Consider the following 18,822-nt stretch of genomic DNA (forward strand, 5'->3'; position numbering starts at 1 on the left):
TCACCGTATTATTTTCCTAATTCCTTATACGATCCTAAAAAAATACTTAATTCCATATGCTTATTTCCTGAGGTCAAAATCAGGATTAACCCCTTTAAATAGATAGCAATGGAATTTTATCCAGAAAATTAATCGAACAACTAGGAAATTTATTTTTTTCTGGGTCAAGGTGGTTAATAATTCGAAAAATAATTATTGTGAACAGAGTAGCGAGCGCGAATGCTGTTGCCAATTTGACTTTTTTTTCTTCATCGAACAGAATTCGTAACGTAGTTCAACCTGATCATTAAAACTCAACTCCTATCGACTGCTTACAATGGTGTATATTCGATATAATCCTTTTATCATTTCGCAGTGTATATTTATCCTAGAATCAAAAAGCAAACCTTCTCATGTCGGAAGCGGAATAAATAAACACCAATAAGTTTTGGGAACACACGGCAACATCGCCTTTGTTTCTATGACGCGCATTTACTTTCAAGTTGTCGGCCAGTGACGACCGCCCAGAAAATTTGACGTGGCTACTACGTATACCCCGTTTGCCCACTCCGATTGCAGCAAAGCTGGTGACGAGAAATACGTAACTGGTAAGTACCCAGCCGAAGAATAACAATACAACATGGTTCAGTCATCCCCTCGAATGTTTGTCTTGTATTTTGGGTTGTTCTAGTGAAGCAATTAAAATGTGTTTGAACTTTTTGGAACAGCATCTTGTGCAGGTAGAAATATGGCGTCATTCTTTCGTTTCAAACCTAACAATTCTAATAAATCTGATTGTTAAACCATTTTGTTTATTAAAACATAATTGGATTTTTAGAAAGTCTCATTTATCATTGAGACCATGCATTACAGGAAATAAAACTATGCCGTACTTGTATCCTTTTCATGAATTTATGGTTAGAAACATGACTAGCGTATTAGAAAATTTGACGTTAACAACAATAATTGGAAATTAACAATACTAACTGTTTTTTTTCAGAATGTCAATTATTACATTATGTTACATAGCAACAAATTTTACGCCAACTTTTGGCTAACATTGATACATGGAGTGTTATACGTTTCTATTTATAGATCTCAATGATGTATCTACTAAGGAATGAGGTTGCATATGACATGTCTTTATGGAATATTTTCATTCACTGGCAACAAAACATTAAAAAAAACATTTCGAATTTATATATTAGATATTTATTCAAAATTAGAAAAAGCAATGACTCCCAAACCATAATTTTGAAAGAAATAAATTAGGGAATCTTCCTATCATATTTTGCTATCTTGAAACATCATAGCAACTTATGAATCGTAAACAGATAAATTAACCCATATTCGATAACTAAGCTCTGAAAGGTTGGTGACCTGAAGTACAAAGTTGATATAATCCTTTACTATCAAAATAAATTTGTTTATTTTCCAATAACATCAATTCATGGTAGTAATATAATTGTCGAATAGTTGAATTCTCAATGAAGCAGTATCCTGATACCTCTTGGTTTTTCTTTTGTAGGAGTTCACATTATTGTACAATGGACAGTATGGTGGACGAGAACGGTTCTGTTGACCCTTTGGCACCTTCCCCAGGTCCCCAGTCTCCCATTTCGGTATCGGTAGGAGTCAACAACTCGCAACCGCATCTAGTGACAGCCACTAACATAGTTCAACTCACTTTACCTACCACTCAAACACAGGCACAGGTAGGGGACTCCACGTCCCTCTGTGCATGTTAACCTTTAATTATTTCCTTGTTTAAGTCTTTCATTTGCAAGAAATTTTAGGTTTGGTCAAGTTTTCTTATATATGATTCTCTGAATGGAAGTTGATATTCTTTTTGGGTTTAAAGTTCAAGGAATTTCATCAAAATAATGATGCTGCAATTATTCTTAATCAATACATGCTGATTTTATGTCTGATCTCAAGGAAAGGCAACTATAATGAGATGAATCATAATTTTTGGTGGGGTGTTTGATTTTTCATCAGACATATAATTATTTTATGTGAAAACTTGACGAAACTGGGCCATTACTTACATTCAATTGTCAGTTTTCTTTCTTTGACTAACTTTCCTCTCATTTTCTAACCTCTCATTCCAAATTCTATTTTTGATTTGTTTTTAGGTACAAAGTGTCATTCAACCCAATCAACAGTCTGTCATACAAACTGCTGCAAATTTACAACCTATGTTGAGCAAAGGAAATGTAATTCTTGTTAGCAAACCAAATTCTGTTATACAGACTACCCAAGGAAGCCTTCAAGCATTACAAGTAAATAGACATTTAATTGTGACAAGCTAGAATTTTCAGAACGACTTTTTATCAGATTCTGTGGTTCATTCAAAAAACATTGTTACCACAGAATTACATTTAATTCAAAATTTATCTTTTTTTCATTCACTATCACTATATTCAATCTTTATAATGAATGTTTTATATTTTAATTAATTCATCATAAAGACATGAAGTATTTCTTGTTTCACCTAGGTAGTTGAGACAGCTAGTGACGAGAGTTTTTCTGAAGACGAGTGTCCCAAAAAACGCAGAGATGTGTTATCTAGGAGGCCATCTTACAGAAAAATCCTGAATGATTTAGGCGGGGGTGAGATAGCTGGTATGTTTTTATTGCATGCTAAGGGTTCTTTAGGGTGGTCCAATCTATCCAGTCTTTCTTTTTTTTGAAATTTTTTTTAGTTGTCACAAATTGTGTCCATCAGTAACACACCACTCCGGTACAATTTACGTGAAAGTATAAACTTTCACTTCATCGAGGTATTTTTTTGATTTTTTTTGCATGGTATTTTTAGTTTTATTTTTGCATCCCTTCTTAAACTTTTAGTCCTTATCTTCATCTTGAAAAACCCCCTTTTGGGGTATTCTTGTTGGATTTTTCAATGAATAATGAGAAAGTATTTGTTTTCTTTTGATTTTATTGAGTATATAACTTTTTGAGCTTGAATATATCATTGAGTACTTAATATAAACTTCTTACTTTCTTGTTGTTTGAGCTGATTGTTTTTATACATTTCCTTTGATAATAATTTATTAGAGATATCAGTGAAACTTGTTCAGCTGGTATAATAACACGTTTTTAACATTTTTCATTGAAATAAATCCAATTCAAGAAGTATGACATTTAAGTAGCCAATTGCTTAGTTGAAATTCAGAACTTTCCACTTGCTCAAACACAGTACTTTCTTTAATTTGTCATCGTAGTATTGACCATAATTGATTTTTTTATGTTATTCTCCATTATATCACTTAGGAGACTATTTAAGTTAGTCCTATTATAACATTATTTTCCTCAATTGTTATTGAGATCAAAATATCACCCTGTATATATCATCACTTGTGGTATGGGATTCTTCATTTCCCTTCTCCTGTAAATTATCCATGCTGTTTAAAAACTTTGGCAACCTAATATGAAGGCGCTGTGGATTGAATGGTGTAACAAATATACAATTGACTGCATTGAGAGAAAATCAGCTTCAAAGACACCTATAATTTGGAAGTTAAAAGATCATATATATGTAAATAACCTACAAAGAGTAATATGCCCATATGAAGTGCCTGTCAGTTGTTCTCTCTCCATATTTCTCTGTTCAAGACCAATAATAATAATATTCTTGAACGAAAAACGTGCTTGGGATAAAATGAAGTGACGTCATTGATGACGCACAACTGAACAAAAGGGCAACATTGAAAATCGAGGTGAAGATATTTTCTCTCAAGTGCAATCGTTTCCATTCACAGCGCCCTTGAAAAATATAATTCTGTGATTCGTAATCACTGGAATTAATATTTGCATTCTCACGTAATGTTCGCAGAAGGCAAAGTGGAGCAAACTTCCTCAGAGGCAGACAGTGAATTATCCTCACATTCTATCCCATACCACACAGGTTAGTTCATTTTGGTTGATTGTAAACTGTGCAGCTTAACATGAATTCTGTACCGCGTCTGAAGGGAGGAGCCTGAGTTTTGACGTCACTTGTGGGCGGAGCTTAACCTTCAGTTTATCAAACAAAAAACAGTTTCCCATATGACACTCAATTGTTTATATATATGTCAAAGTGACGTTAATGGCTCCATGTTGGTAAATTTGCGTTTTGGTGGCCTCTTTTTTTCATTGCTTTTTTTGAGAAATATTTATGAGAATTGAAAATACTAAATTTTATGAGGTCAATAAATATTATTGAATAATTTGAGAAGATTTGGAATATTTGTCTACTATAAGAGTAAGATTGAATGGTTATGAGGACATAAGTGAGATCAATCCTAGGTTCCTCTGTTCATAATAATTAGATACCGTGGAGGAAAATTAAGTTCTTATCCTTTCATTCCAAAGTACGGTGCTTTTTACTGCACATTTTAAGAAGACCTGCAGTAAAAATTGTTGTATTTACTTGAAGAATTATGAATTCCATATCATTTCTATCTGTGGAAAATATTTTTACTTTTTTATTCCTTGCAAGTTTATGTTTTTTTTTTCTTTCAATTTTTCCTTTTGCATGAATAAGAATGTATGCATGTTCATGAGTACATAACTCTTTCGAAAGCCATTATAAAATATTCTCTCACTAACTTCAATAACATGTGGAAGAAGACTAGATATCTATGAAAATTAGTAGTAGGAGACCGGAAACATAGAAATATCACAGAATGGGTTAGGATAGGAGAAAGTCAATGTATTTTTGTGTATTAACTGAAATCAGGTTCACAATTAGGGAAACCGGCTGAACAGTGTTATTTATTTCAAGGCATGTCAGTCAAGGCAGAAAGTATTGAAGCAAAAAATACCTCTAACCTGAATGGATTGAGGTTGACAGATCAAGAATGGCCTAATACTAAAACTGTTAAATCGGAGAAAGTAGACTACGAATTTTCAGGTAACTTTTCCTCAAGATTATAGTTTTTTTTTAGAAAACATCAGGTAGAAATCGGTACTTACATAAATAGAAGCAGCTCTGACAGCCACAAAAAAGCAAGAATTTGATTTTTTGTCGAAATTAGCTACTTTCGGAATGTCAATCCTTACCTGAAATTATCTTAACCTAAACTAACCTAATTTAATACTTCCTTTATGGCATAGGTTTGAATCATTCTGAAATATTTCTGTTATCTCTTAGTGATAAGGCGTTGCACATTTTTTATAGCCCGTGTTTCATTGCGCTTACTCTTTTCATTACAGTTTTACCGGCGACAGCAATACAAATATCCAGTGGCGAGGGTGCTGGTCACGGTTTGCACACTTTAACGATGACGAATTCGACACAAGGGGGCGCTATCGTGCAGTACGCCCAAGGACAGGAATTTTTTGTACCTGGTAAGTATTTTTAAGTTCCCGGCCACTCGGAAATTAGAGGGAATGAGGAGGCCAACACACTTGCCAGAAAAGGAGCACAAACTCCTTTCATCGGCCCTGAACCTTTCTGTGGTGTAGACAAATGTACCTACAAGAAAGGGTTTCAGGAAAAGGAGGTAACCGAAATATAAAAACAGAAACAAAGTTTCATCGAAACTTTGACTCTACAAGATCCAAGAAGTATCTGGATCTTAGTAAGAATATGCTACACCTCCTCACTGGATTCCTCACAGGGCATTGCCGCCTTAGGTAACACCTCATGAGAATGGGTCTAACAGAAAACAACGAGTGCAGATTCTGTGGGGAGGAGGAAGAAACTCCGAATCACTTGGTGAAGGAATGCCTAGCCATCGTTAGCCAACGCAAAACCTGCCTTGGACGCGAAACTTAGAGAAGTGAGGAATTAGCCTCCTTGAAGCCATCCCAGATATTGGAGTTCATCAGAACTCTGGAACTGGAAGGCGAGCTGTAGATCACTTTATGGAGGGAATAGCTCTGATTGGGGGTACAATAGAGCATTAGGTCGCAGTGAAACAAAACCTCCTTAATTAAATCTAATCTTAATCTAAGTATTTTGACAACATTGAACTTTTACCTATAATTGAAGAAAAAAAAAAAACAAAAAAAAAAAAAGGGAATACAAGTTCCAGTCCAAGTCGAGTCCTATTCGATCAACCAAAGTGGAAAATTAAAAATTGTATGTGGGGTTCCTCAGGGGAGCGTACTTGGCTCCCTTATATATCTGCTTTATACAGAAAGTATTTCTGCTGCTGCTCTTAGAAGCAAATATTTAATTTTTGCATTTTTGAGATACTCCCTGTAGAGTTCCTCAAGGCATTGTATTTTGGCTCTTTCTAATTCTGCTTTATACAGAAAATATGTCTGATGCTGGTCTGGTAGAAAAATACTTAATACTAAGAGACCTTATCATTGAAAATTGTAGAGGACTCCTCTACTTTGCCAATAACCAGTCGGTGTTATGGGGAATACAACCTTAAACAAACTTGAGACGAATTCGGGTGCTACAAAACAAAACTATAAGGATTTTCCCCTAATGAATTTGATCAATTCATGATATTTTTTCGACATAACCTCAAATGTTCAATAACCTAAAAATTGAAGATAGGACCCTTAATCCACATTTCATTGCAGTGGTGGCCCAAAGTGGCAGCATATCTGGTCAGGGCGAAGACCAGTCCAGAAAGCGCGAGATGCGCCTGTTGAAGAACAGGGAGGCAGCAAGGGAGTGCCGCAGGAAAAAGAAGGAGTACATCAAGTGCCTGGAGAACAGGGTTGCCGTTCTGGAGAACCAGAACAAGACCCTCATGGACGAGCTGACCACGCTCAAAGATCTTTATTGTTCGCAGAAAGTAGAATGAAACTCGAGCTTGGGTAGATTGGTGTCGGACTCTGCCGAGGTATTTGTCTGTAGGCTAGTGAGGGAAATTGTGCTTTAATGTTTAACCAAGAGATCTTGTGCAATCACAGCCGATACGAGTTGAAATCACCCCTGAAATCGAAGAGGGAGGACCGAGGATCGAAGACGAGGACGCAGAAGGTAGGATGGACCAGCTTAAGAGCTGCCATCCAGTTGAAAATTCATGAAAACCGGTGATATAGCTTTTAAAGTTGTTATTTTCGAATAGAAGAGATCGTTTCAGTTTGGTTTCAGTCCAGATCTGATCGTAGAAGTTTACCCAAAGAATGTTATTAGAGTACTTAAAGTTTATATTTGTTGAATGGTTTAACTATCGATACGTTGCTATTTTATTCTCAGATCTGTTGTAAACATGTTATTTTATTGAATAGGCTGTATATCTAGTACAAGCGAAGGATTTAACTGTTAGGTTTAAGTTAACTTGGAAAAATTTGGTGTGCTTTATGGATCTACGTTGAATTTTTCGTTATTTATGTTGTAGCGACTCATTGCGAATTCTTTAAACTAGTCATAAATTAATACGGGCTCGAGGGGCTTTATGATCTTTTTCTATCAAATATTTAACACTTTTTATCGATTTCGAGAACGTCTTTCTGCTTCTCAAAACGCTCCGTTTAGAAGTTGCGAGTTGAATTCAATTTAGTTACCGAAATAATAAAAATAATGGGAGATTGAACAGATTTATTTTTCATATACGAAGATGTAAATAAAATTGTATATTATGTATATTGAAATAAAGGATGAGGGTTGTGATGGAGGAGCCACTCTGTATATAAAATAGAACCAAGTGTGAGGTGCCTGTTAGCAATCGAAATTTTTTTTTCGGAATTTTTGTATAAAATTCATTATGGTGACGACTATCCATTTTTTTTCATGTGGAAGGCCCCATAGAAAGGACGAGAGTAGTATTTATTTTCATATAATCTGATTGGAGTGCCTTTGTAATCATAAAGAAGAACAAGAAAATGTTATGCAACTCTATGAAACTAGTGCCATAACGATTTTTTCTTGGTTTTATAGATGCGAAATGTTTTGCCTCGGAAAAATGACTGAGGTATGATAGACGACTATTTTTACATATCAAATATCGTGACATGATATTTCTGACTAATTGCCGTTTGATTTTTTTTGTTTCGTTTTCAGGTACCACTATTTTTGTAGATTTCACACCAATAAGTGTGTTTTAGCAGTTAATTTGTACATAAGTATCAATAGTTGTTAAAGTATTAGTTGAAAGATTTATTATATTAAATTGGATATAATATTTTAAAATTTCTTTTCATTTATGTACCTGTTATGATTGTGTACCAATCTTTATGTGCAAATTCGTCGAAAGATCACTGTGAAGGATTAACGAAACATTTGTTAGACAATAACAGGCCAATTGAAAAGTCCCTGGTCTACCACAGTAAAACACATTTTTTGGCGAAATTCGATTTTATTATTCAATATAGTTGTCTTCGAGGGCGAAACAGCGATTATAGCGATCTTCCAACTTTTCTATACCATTTTTGTAGTACGATTTGTCTTTCCCTTCAAAATTGGCCTTAGTTTCGGCCATTACTTCTTCATTGGCGCTAAATTTCTTTCCAGCGAGCATTCTTTTGAGGTCTGATCAGGAAAAAGTCGCTGGGGGCCAGATCTGGCAAGTACGGTGGATGCAGAAGCAATTCGAAGCCTATCGTGCAATTTTGCATTGTTTTCATTGATTTGTGACACGGCGCATTGTCTAGATGAAACAGCACCTTTTTTTTCTTCAAATGGGACCGTTTTTAAACAATTTCATCCTTTAAACCATTCAATAACGCTATATAATAATCGCTGTGGATGGTCTGTCCCTTTTGGAGGTAATCCTGGTGTAGACCCCGGAAACTCTTCATTTTTTCCCTTTAAAAATCAATATTTTATCAGCACACGAAATTATTTTTTTTCCATCTTTTTTCAAATAATAAAAGTAGCTACACTTACAATATCTCACAAACTAATGGTCGGAGTGCTGTCAATTTTTGACACGTAGCGTTTGAAGGTTGGTAGTAACTAAAAATTATATGGATTTAATACTAGCATCGCCTTCTGTGCAACAGACGGGGGACTTTTCAATTGGCCTAATAAGCATTTAGTGTTGCTCTTTTAACAAGCCTCTTTGTAAACATTTTTTATAAATGAAACACTTCCTTGTAAAAGTTTATTATTCGACGAAAAAAAGATCACAAAACCAAAGCAGATCACAATATTCATGAGAGTTAAAAATAAATTATATAATAAAATTAACTAAATGTTAATTTAATTAACAGGAAAGCAAATAGTAATGTACATTCGTGTTATCATTTTCATATAAAGTAAATCTTATATATTTCTATAGATCAGGGGAAATTAATTTTAAAGATATTTAGGAACTTACTAACTAATATTTATTTTCCGGCAGAGAATACTTTGAACGACCCTGAAGACCATTTTCAGTGTTTATCTGGACGATATTTCTTGATATTCCTGCAAAGATAATCATTAATTAAATGGAACAAAAAAGTTATCAGATTTATTTTGAAAAAGTAAAAAAAAACTATAGTTTTGCACTTTCGAGACCAAAAAGTGTTTCCTGTGTGTTTTTATTAGTTAATTTTTTCTCGAAGGTACAAAATTTCATGTTCATCATGGGACTAAACGATTCAACTTGATTGTAGTCCCTTGGTGAACTTTATTCATTCAATATTTGAAAAATGTTTTTAGTTTACGTTCTATACTACAATCTTTATACACTACGAACTACGTGAGGTATGAATTCGACAATTAGATAGTTATTCTACTTGTTTTTCATCAACAAGATTCAAATTTTAGTAAGCACATATTAATCATCATGTAAAAATCAAAGATAAAGATTATATTGAAAGATTCATTAATAATAGTAGTAAACTCTAAGGAGCATTCATGCAAGAATATCTAGAAGTATAAATTTAGATCGAGATGAAAAATATTATGGGCCATGCAATAACAGATTTATTAACTTGAACTCTCAAAATTTTAAAATATTTTGGGCATTAGTTTTTTTATGAAGTGAGCACATTTCATAACAGTGTTTTAAATAGAAAGATGATGAACGTTAGCAAGTACTAGACTTGACTGGGCAAAAAGTGATGAGACTTATTTTTCGATGAGTATATCCATAAGGGACCATCTACAACTTGAATAGAATACCCATTCCAAATTTATCGCAATCAGATAAGAATTTTATAAGGTAATGCTCTTATAGGCTTTCGTGGACACACAGACAGACTGAAACGAACCAGAGTCGTTCAAATGGTCTGAAGTGTTTTTGGTTATTCTAAAAACATCATTGGAGTCTAATAATATTCACAAAGCTTCTTCTATCTTTGGTAAACTCAGAAGCAAAACAAAAATAAAAACTCCACAACATAAGAAGGCATGGGTAACAATCTACGAAAAAATATCGACTTCGACACTCAGTCTTACTACTTTTTGTCCAGTGTGATGTGCCTCAAATGGAAGATTTTCATCAGTTGGTGAAATAAAAGTTTCAACTGCAGAAAAGGGTGCAATTAAAGGTAAAAATGATCAAAAAAAGCGATACGAAAATTGAAAATCTTGTCGATCCTCTACCTAACATAGTTCGTCAAGAACACAAACATGGACACTGATCCTGACTTTGATAGTAGTCATGAATATGCGTGTTTCGATGTCTAGGGCTACAAGCAGGTACGTACGCAGTAGCTAAACGGTGGGTCACAGTCTCTCTTTTGTTTTTAACAGGAGTCAACGGCGAAGAAGAAGCTAAAACAGTAATTCAAATTAACCATCATCATTTCATCAGGTTTTGAACGATCATACCTTTGACTGTTTCCTTATACTGTGGCATCTTCTTCTTGACATCTTCTCTGTGTTTACTCCTGTCTCTGGCTGTTCTTTCAGCTGTACTTCTAATCGTTGATACGGCTGTTTTATGACGGATTTCTGGAAGAGCCCCAGGAAGTCTGAAAAAAGGTTTGGTTCAACAATAGACAACCAAATAGTTGAATCATATACTTTTGGATTAACAATTCGGTAAAAAATTCAATGAAGAAGATCATACCTTTCTTCAGTTTTTATCTTGGCACTTGTGTCGATCTTTCTCTTGGCGTTGGTGGCAACTGTACCCTTCTTACTGATCTCCATCCCATTGGTCATACTCAACTGAGTGGTTTTCGTCTTCCTAACCAACCTAGGCTTTCTCAGCGGCACTTCGTTGGCAGCCAAATCTTCTGAAGAACTACCATGCGACTGCAATAGAGCCTCTCTACTACTGGCCCTCTGCAACCTCCTAGCTTTGGTCGTGGCTTTCATTCCACTGGATTCACTACTGCTAGTCCTAGTCTTAATCTTATCTGCACTAGCCTTGGTATTGGCGATGTACCTATGGGTAGGTTTAGAGTCTTTAGGAGAAGCTTCTAGTGAAGAATTGGAAGAAGCGTTTTTTAATCTTGACTTGCAAGGTCTTTCAATCGGTTTCTTCGCCTTATCCTGCTTCCAAGCCTTATTTTCCGTTATTGTACTCAGTTCTGTTTTAGTTTCTTCTTTCTCAGCCTGTTTTCTCGATTCTTCTTCGCTGTACTCCTTCACAGCTTGGAGTATCTCATCTGCAGCTTTCGTCAGTTCTTCTAGGATACAACTATCGAATTTTGAGCTTGATTTGGACTCCTCATTGGGAGATGGAGGAATATTCTGGTATAAAGGGGACTCAGTCCTTGTAGAAACTGTCTTATTTGTTTTAGTAGGTGATGTTTTGTTGTTGTTAACCTTGAATTCCCTCCTAGGTGTTTCGTTCTTCAGTCTATCCGTTTGGGACCTCATAGGAACGCCAAAGTAGGCCATCTCCGACTTCTTAGGCTGTCTTAAGACCTTCTCGTTCCTAAGGAAACCATTCTGGTGGTTTTCCTCCGAGTTAGTACTCACATTTAGGGTTGTTTTAGGTTCAGGTTCTGTTTTGGTCAGGTTCACGTCGAGCAATCGTATTCTTTCTCTGTTCGTTTCTATATTTGAGCTTCTACCAACTAGGAGAGGACTGGAAAGTTTATCGGAAGGATTTGCAGACTTCAGCTCTGCCGTTTTTATCACAATTGGGTGCTTTCTTAGGACTATTGGAGAGTACTTTCTACTTTTGATCTCCGCCTTGATTCTAACTGGTTCTTCTGGATTGGTTATGGCTTCTGATCTGTCGTGGAGTTTGCTTTCTGCGTGATAAATTAGGAGATTATTCTAGTGGTTAAAATAGTGGACTTATAAAAAAAACTGTAGTGGTATTTCACCTTATTACAACATATTTAGACTTTTCCTGTGATATTGGGAAAGCCTTTTGGCTTATCCAGTATCACAAAGATTTTAAACTCAAAATAGTGTGTGTATGTTGAGTAAAATGTGCTTTTGGAGAAAAGAGTTGAAAGGTTTAAACGCTTCATCAATGAAAAACCGACATTTAGCTTTCTCTCTCTGGAAAGATTGAATTTCTTCAATTTCCCTAACAAAATTTAAATTCTTTTAGTGCTTATTGATTTGAATATTATAGCTTTCCAACCAATTTTGACAAACTTAATTCAAAGCTCGAAAGCTCATAGATAACTTCATTTCTCCAATAGCACTGAAAACCAACACAGACCTTCTAAACTCAAAAAATGATCAATTAAACAAATCTGCAGAGTTCAAAGATATATTCAATTACAATCTTTACTTTTCCGTGTACCTTTTTCTATTTGTGCAAGTGAACTTTTACTCGAACTAACATCTCTAGCCTTCTTATGATTAGACTTGTCCAGGACATTCCTATAGGCTCTCATCCGACCCCAACTCCCAGAAACAACGCTACTTCCTGCATCTTCCTCTAGCCTCCTCCTTTCTGTTATCCTACTGGTCAAAAGTTGCACCTCTTTGTCAGCGTCGCTGTCACTATTCTCCTCCTCTTCGTACAACCTCTTCAGCGCCTCCAGCTGCTGCGGCATTCGGTTGGGGATCTTCTCCAGACAGTTCTGGCTCTTGATGGTGTTCTCCAGCCTCTCTGGTACATTCTGGCACTTGGTGGGATTCTCCAGCCTCTCTGGTTCGTTCTGGCACTTTATGGTGTTCAGGATTAAAGACGTGGACTTAAAACTATGAGATCCGTTTGTTTTGGCTTCGTAGAAGGCTGGATGGCGCTCTTCTTCTTCGGTTGGTGAGAGATCTATGGTTATTTTTGTTGTGGTTGTCGTGTTTGAAGAGTTTTCGTTCGTTGTCGTGGTCTTGGAGCATAACATGTGCTTGGAGGTGGAGTTTTCTCGTCCTATCCTGACCACTAGGCCCTTCTTGAGTATCTGTTTCGGTTCTAAAATGGGTTTAGGCCATGGTGAATTTTAGGGTGGGGTTAGAAGGATGTTTTTTTGAGTTTTTGATAGGATCCTTTCAGTAGGAACTTAGTGTTTTATCTTGAATTTTCAGAGTATGAGCGAAGTCTGATTGCAACAGTTTTTTAATAGACTCACAATAACTAAAAGCAATATAAGTAAATGTAATATCTGAATATGGCAAACTTCTTCAGATTGTAAAATGAGTAGACTAAATATTTTTTATTTTTGAGGCATATGTGCGTGGTGACTCTTTATAAGATCGTAGGATGGCGCTGCATGCCACGCAATACTCGGCAAACCATTACAGCTCTGGATATAACTCAACAGTTCTCTGGCAAAATCTCCACACTTCGTTTTCAAGGTGTGGAGGTGTATAAGACAGGAAACATTGAGCCGAATCTAAATAGGATAAGAAAATTTCATTTTTGCAAGCCGAATTTAGACTTCTTATGCAATTTGTGAGAATTCAAGAGATCGTTTATTTTAAGATATCCAATAGTTTCTTTGGGAGCAAGTTGAAATCCGAAGTAAAGAAAGCCCATAAAAATTTACTTCGCTCATTGAATAAGTAGGTTGGGGAAAACTATAAATCTGCAAATATGTTGTTCCTACCGAATGATCCCATTCGTAATATTTACAATACAAGATATGCATCTGAATACTTATATGCAACACTTTATGAATGCATCGATAACGATCTTAAGTACCCTCAAAAAAACAGTATAATTTGTTCAATTGTCAGCCATGGTACTCGAAGAAATTAGAAGCCATGAAATATACAAAGTGTTCTACATAGTGTACATGCACAAATAGAAAAAGAGACATATTTACAATAAAGGTCTACAATATCCTGGAACATCTTTCTGGTTTGGTTTGTTAGTTTTTCTACTCTACTTACTAAACTACGAAGAAGTTAGTGGTTTGGTAAAGGGAAGATGAAACATTGAGACAGGGGTTTCTATGAGGATGTTAGGTTAGTTTGGTATCACTTGAAGAATTTTACATAATACTGCTCAACAATTGAATTGTACATTACTGGAGCACAGATAAATTGAACAAAAAGAATATTGCTCGTATTTTGACCTAATTTGCTTTCAAGTAACATGCATACAACTGTGTTCAGGTAGTTTAATTAGAAAGTACTCTTCCAGCAGCTTTTAGTCCTAGACGCTGCGTATGTTTAGGACAGTTTAGTTCGGGACACTTTGGGGTAGGACAATTTAGTTTGGGACAGTTCAGGATAGGGTATTTTAGTTTAGAACTCTTAGTATAGGACGATTAAATTTAGTACAATTCAAAGAAAATTGGCATAGGACAATTCAGTTTAGGACACTTTTAGTAAATTTTAGTTTAGAAAGGTTTATTTCAGTCAAATTTAGTTTAGGGTACTTTAGTTTGGTAAAATTTAGTTTAGGACACTTTAGTTTGGTAAAATTTAGTTTAGGACACTTTAATTTGGTGAAATTTAGTTTAGGACACTTTAGTTTGGTAAAATTTAGTTTAGGACACTTTAATTTGGTGAAATTTAGTTTAGGACACTTTAGTTTTGTAAAATTTAGTTTAGGACACTTTAGTTTGGTGAAATTTAGTTTAGGACACTTTAGTTTAGTAAGAATTAGTTTAGGACACTTCAGTTTGATCAAATTTAGTTTAGGACACTTTAGTTTGGTAAAATTTAGTTTAGGACTCTTTAGTTTGGTGAAATTTTGTTTAGATAGGACAGTTCAGTTCAGTACACTTCATTTTAGTTAAGGACAATTCAGATAAGGATTGTTTAGTGAGAGATATATCAATTGAAGACACTTCAATTGCTGAGCAGAATAGAATAACTAAAGGGAAAAACAATAAAATTCAACGGTGATTTCATCGAATTTTAACGTCAAAAGTTTTTCCTTTCAAAGTTCTAAATTGAATACGGATGTTGAAGGATGTAAGGTTAGATCTAAACTATGTTTGTACTGACCTTTAGGCTCCAATTTTACCGGCTCATTGAAAACATCCTGTTTGTTCAACGAGCTGTTCTGCACAACAACTGCTTGTCCCTCTCCAATATTGACCCTTGTGGAAAACCCCTTATGACCGTTTTCCACCTTCTGGCTTTCCTCCATGCTCCTTATCCTATCAGCCACAGAAAGAAAGGGCTCCGTCTTCCTGAAATCCTTCTGGTAGTCGGCCAACCTCTTCAACTGGTCCTTTATCAGATCAGGCTGATTGTTCAAGATGGAGCTGCTTTCGCTAGCCCTGTTGTCAAACAGAGTACTGCTGACTGTCACTGTTGATTTCCAGATGGGCGGGTCCTTCTCCGGATATTTCTGCAGGTCCCAACTCTTGTTCTCTTCGTCGAAGAAATTGAAGTCCATAGGGTTCTCGCCTAGATGGTAGGGTTTGGGTTTTACCATCTTGTTTTTGAGGATGCCTTTGATGCTTTCGTTGTCACCTGAATCTCTTCTGTCGTCTTCGAAGGCTCCAAGGCTGTTGAAGTCGGAGTTCACCGTGACCACTCCGTGGGTTTGGGATGTTCTGTGTTCTGTTTCTTCGCCGCTTGTGACATCTTCTCCGTAGGGTTGGTTGTTATTGTCTAGATGGAGAAAAAAGAATAAATAAGATTGAAGATGAGATAAGGCTTGTAGGGCAAATTGAGTATTTGAAAATGTTCTTAAGGGAAGAAATTAAAGGCTCACAGGTTTGCTAAAAACGCAGAGAAGGATGAATGAACATAAAGCTGGTCAATGGCTGTAGAAAGAAGCAAGTTGGAGCAAAATAGACAATAGAAGTAGTGATCTACGAAAAGTAACTTGAAACTACCAATATTTAGGTTGAAGTGAATTCAGTAGTACTTGACATAATCCTAAAAGGATCTTATATCTAAAGGGTGTTTTTTTTCGAGGTATATAACTTTAAGTTGGCATTACCGTTCAAGATGGCGACCGATTTAATAGCTGTCAAATGATTTATTATCAGTTTGGTTTGGCAATTCATCAAATTCAGCCAAACGATCATCAAGTAAGGCGTAGATTCGTCGAATGGGCCCAAAATGAGATTGCCGTTGTTCCCGATTTTCATAAGCGAATTTTGTTAAGCGATGAAGAGCACTTCTGGTTGAATGGCTACGTCAACAAACAAAACTGCCGCATTTGGAGTGAAGCTAATCCTCAAGTGTATGTCGCAACACCGTTACATCCAGAAAAACTGACTGTTTGGTGCGCTTTATGGGCTGGTGGAATCATTGGTCCGTATTTCTTCAAAAACGATGATGGCCAGAACGTTACAGTCAATGGTGATCGGTATAGAGCCATGATTACTAACTTTTTCATTCCTGAATTGAACAACCATGATGTCCAGGAGCTGTGGTTCCAACAAGACGGCGCAACATGTCACACAGCTCGTGCCACAATCGAATTATTGAAAGACACGTTTGGTGACCGCCTAATTTCACGTTTTGGACCTGTGAATTGGCCTCAAAGATCTTGTGATTTAACACCGCTAGACTACTTTTTGTGGAGCTATGTAAAGTCATTGGTCTATGCGGATAAGCCACAAACCCTTGACCATTTGAAAGACAACATTCGCCGTGTTATTGCCGATATACGGCCACAAATAATGGAAAAAGTCATATTTAAAATGTAATGCCACAAAATTATCTTGCGGATAAATAAAATTCATGTCAATCGAATCCATCGTTGTTTTATTGCAATTTAAAGTTCTATAGCTCTAAAAAAACTCCCTTTACTTGACATCATCCTAAAAGGATCTTATATCTATATGAAAAAACTTACCGTTACCGAAAAGACTCTTCTCCACGTAGTTCTCTCCAAAATGAAGAACAGGCAAGCCGTTCCTGTTGAAATCGTTCAGGTATCCAGGGTTTCTTCTCCTCCTCCTAAAGTTCTGCGTGGGTGGTGGTTTCTCGTCCGTCTCTACGATATTAACTTTCCCCGACTCAGCCGCAAAGTGCACCTCCGTCTTGCAAAACTCCACCTTCTTGGACTTCTTGCCAAGCCCGGAAAAATCACTGTCACTTGTATCCGGCGCGTTTAGGAACTTATCGTTTATCACCAAGCTGGTTCTACGCGTCTCGTTCCCGATGTTGCTCTTGGACACGTACTTGGTCTCGTCCACGGCGATAGAGTGTCGTTTCACCTCCTGGTCTTGGTTCCAGCCACCGGACACAATGGGGATCTTGATGGTGATGCCTGTATTCAAACTCCAATCGTTTTCTTTATTCTTCTTGGTCCAAGAAGAATTGAACTCTTTCGATTTGTCGAATAGGGAACTGATTCGTCTCACGTTACCGAATCCTACGTCTTTTTCCGCGTCGACACTGTTGTTATCCCCTAGATGGGTTTTTATAACGGAAGGTATGATTATCACTTCACTAGATCTGCAGATGCCACTGTCTGTCGAAGACTCCACCAGCTTCTTATTCGGGGATATGGTCTCGTTTTGGTTCTGTACCGGTTCAAAACCGTACGACTTCCTTCTGTTGTACCAATCCTCGCTTCTGTTGGTCGTTCCGTTGAGCATTTTAGACCTGGATTCCAGGCTTCCGGTCCCCAAGATTGGTTTCTTGTAGTCCATACCAAACACGTAGGATTTGACCTTTGATTGACCAGTTAATCTACTGGAATCTATCATTTTTTCATCAGATTTCGACGTGGTATCTTCCGTTACAATACCGTCGTCTATATCTTGATCCTTGGTGATTTGGAACAGGTCTTTGTCTGGAGAACTGGTTCGTCTGAGTCTTCCTTTGATTGCTTGTATGCTTTCAACAGTTACAAACGAGTTCCGCTTGGACTGGAGACTGTTTCTTTTGGAAGTATCAGCGTCTTCGTCTGCGATTGAAGTTTTATCACTGCCAGAGCTGGAGATGGTTTGTAGGATTTGGTCCAAGGCTTGGAGGTCTATGTTGTTTCCTCTCAAAGCCGTGCTGAGTCTCCTACCTTTCTCGAAGTCTTCAGTGATCTTCCTGACGTTAACCGAGGTTTCTGGAAGGTCTAAGGGCTTGCTGGTGGAAGGTTTATCCTGTTTGGGGTACTGCAACGACCTGCGTATCTTTGATGTCCTTCTCCAGGTCTGTAGGTGCTCAAGGTCCTCCAAATCCTCAATACTTTTCGTCGATTTATCCTTGTTCAAGTTGATTAGGAAATCTTCGCTACTGCTGCTTTTAGTCCTTAGTAAGTTAGTGTGTCCGTTCGTAGGCGTTTTCGTATCGTCGTTGCTTATCTTCAGCCTATCCTCGATGGGCGATCTGGTGCCAAAACTCCCGAAGGCTTGCTTGACAGCGTTCTCGTGGATCTGGTGGCAAAGACGCGTGACTCTGTGCAGGTTGGTTTGACGATCGGGCTCTACCGCGTCATCCTTGTTCTTGATCCTGGTCGGAGGACGTCTAGAGGCGCTCCTTCCGATGACAGCCTTGGATTTTTGGAAACTGAGGTCCAGCTGGTTCGAGGGAATCTGAAACACACAGAGTGGTACATTCAAGGTCGGTGGCTTCGGTTTAAATGTTTTGGTGTTGCGTAACACAAGAGCGATATGACTAATACAGCGAGTTGCAGTACTATATCTGGTCGAATACCAGTACGAATGAGTAACGACATGGACGGAGATGGTGGGGAGGCCCGTTGTCGCTGCATTCGACTTGATTAGTGTCATGAATTGTAATCA

The 18,822-nt window shown here is 36.9% G+C and overlaps 2 protein-coding genes and 1 long non-coding RNA gene across 20 annotated transcripts in view; 1 reads left to right on the forward strand and 2 right to left on the reverse strand.

Moving 5' to 3' along the window:
- The first annotated feature begins 432 nt into the window (after positions 1-432).
- LOC123680365 (cyclic AMP-responsive element-binding protein 1) lies at positions 433-8,062 on the forward strand. Of its 14 annotated transcripts, none has more exons than XM_045618218.1 (8): positions 433-587; positions 1,508-1,694; positions 2,115-2,261; positions 2,478-2,604; positions 3,818-3,889; positions 4,748-4,876; positions 5,179-5,313; positions 6,505-8,062. In XM_045618218.1, the coding sequence occupies exons 2-8, from the start codon at positions 1,527-1,529 to the stop codon at positions 6,729-6,731; spliced, it is 1,005 nt and encodes a 334-aa protein (XP_045474174.1). In that variant the 5' UTR covers positions 433-587; positions 1,508-1,526; the 3' UTR covers positions 6,732-8,062. The 14 variants fall into 14 exon arrangements, with proteins under 14 accessions (XP_045474174.1, XP_045474176.1, XP_045474179.1 ...); XM_045618220.1 differs by having other exon boundaries at positions 2,478-2,592; XM_045618223.1 differs by having other exon boundaries at positions 1,508-1,607.
- On the reverse strand, positions 1,176-2,168 carry LOC123680367. Its single transcript, XR_006747506.1, has 2 exons — positions 2,028-2,168; positions 1,176-1,728 (listed from the first exon to the last, which is right to left on the reverse strand). It is a non-coding gene; the product is annotated as an uncharacterized LOC123680367 (long non-coding RNA).
- An 899-nt stretch (positions 8,063-8,961) lies between the features above and the next one.
- LOC123680368 overlaps positions 8,962-18,822 on the reverse strand; it is a 130,050-nt gene continuing 120,189 nt past the window's right edge. For 2 of the 5 annotated variants that reach the window (XM_045618233.1, XM_045618234.1), the window contains exons 4-10: positions 16,932-18,612; positions 15,119-15,733; positions 12,519-13,133; positions 10,875-12,012; positions 10,634-10,776; positions 10,406-10,576; positions 8,962-9,280 (exon numbers count right to left, since the gene is read on the reverse strand). In XM_045618233.1, coding sequence (XP_045474189.1) covers positions 10,419-10,576; positions 10,634-10,776; positions 10,875-12,012; positions 12,519-13,133; positions 15,119-15,733; positions 16,932-18,612 — 4,350 coding nt within the window. In that variant the 3' untranslated portion in view covers positions 8,962-9,280; positions 10,406-10,418. The remainder of the gene's footprint in view (positions 9,281-10,405; positions 10,577-10,633; positions 10,777-10,874; positions 12,013-12,518; positions 13,134-15,118; positions 15,734-16,931; positions 18,613-18,822) is intronic. The other 3 variants (XM_045618235.1, XM_045618236.1, XM_045618237.1) reach the window with 3 other exon arrangements.

Source organism: Harmonia axyridis, chromosome 5 (assembly GCF_914767665.1).
Source record: "Harmonia axyridis chromosome 5, icHarAxyr1.1, whole genome shotgun sequence".
Classification (NCBI taxonomy): domain Eukaryota; kingdom Metazoa; phylum Arthropoda; class Insecta; order Coleoptera; family Coccinellidae; genus Harmonia; species Harmonia axyridis.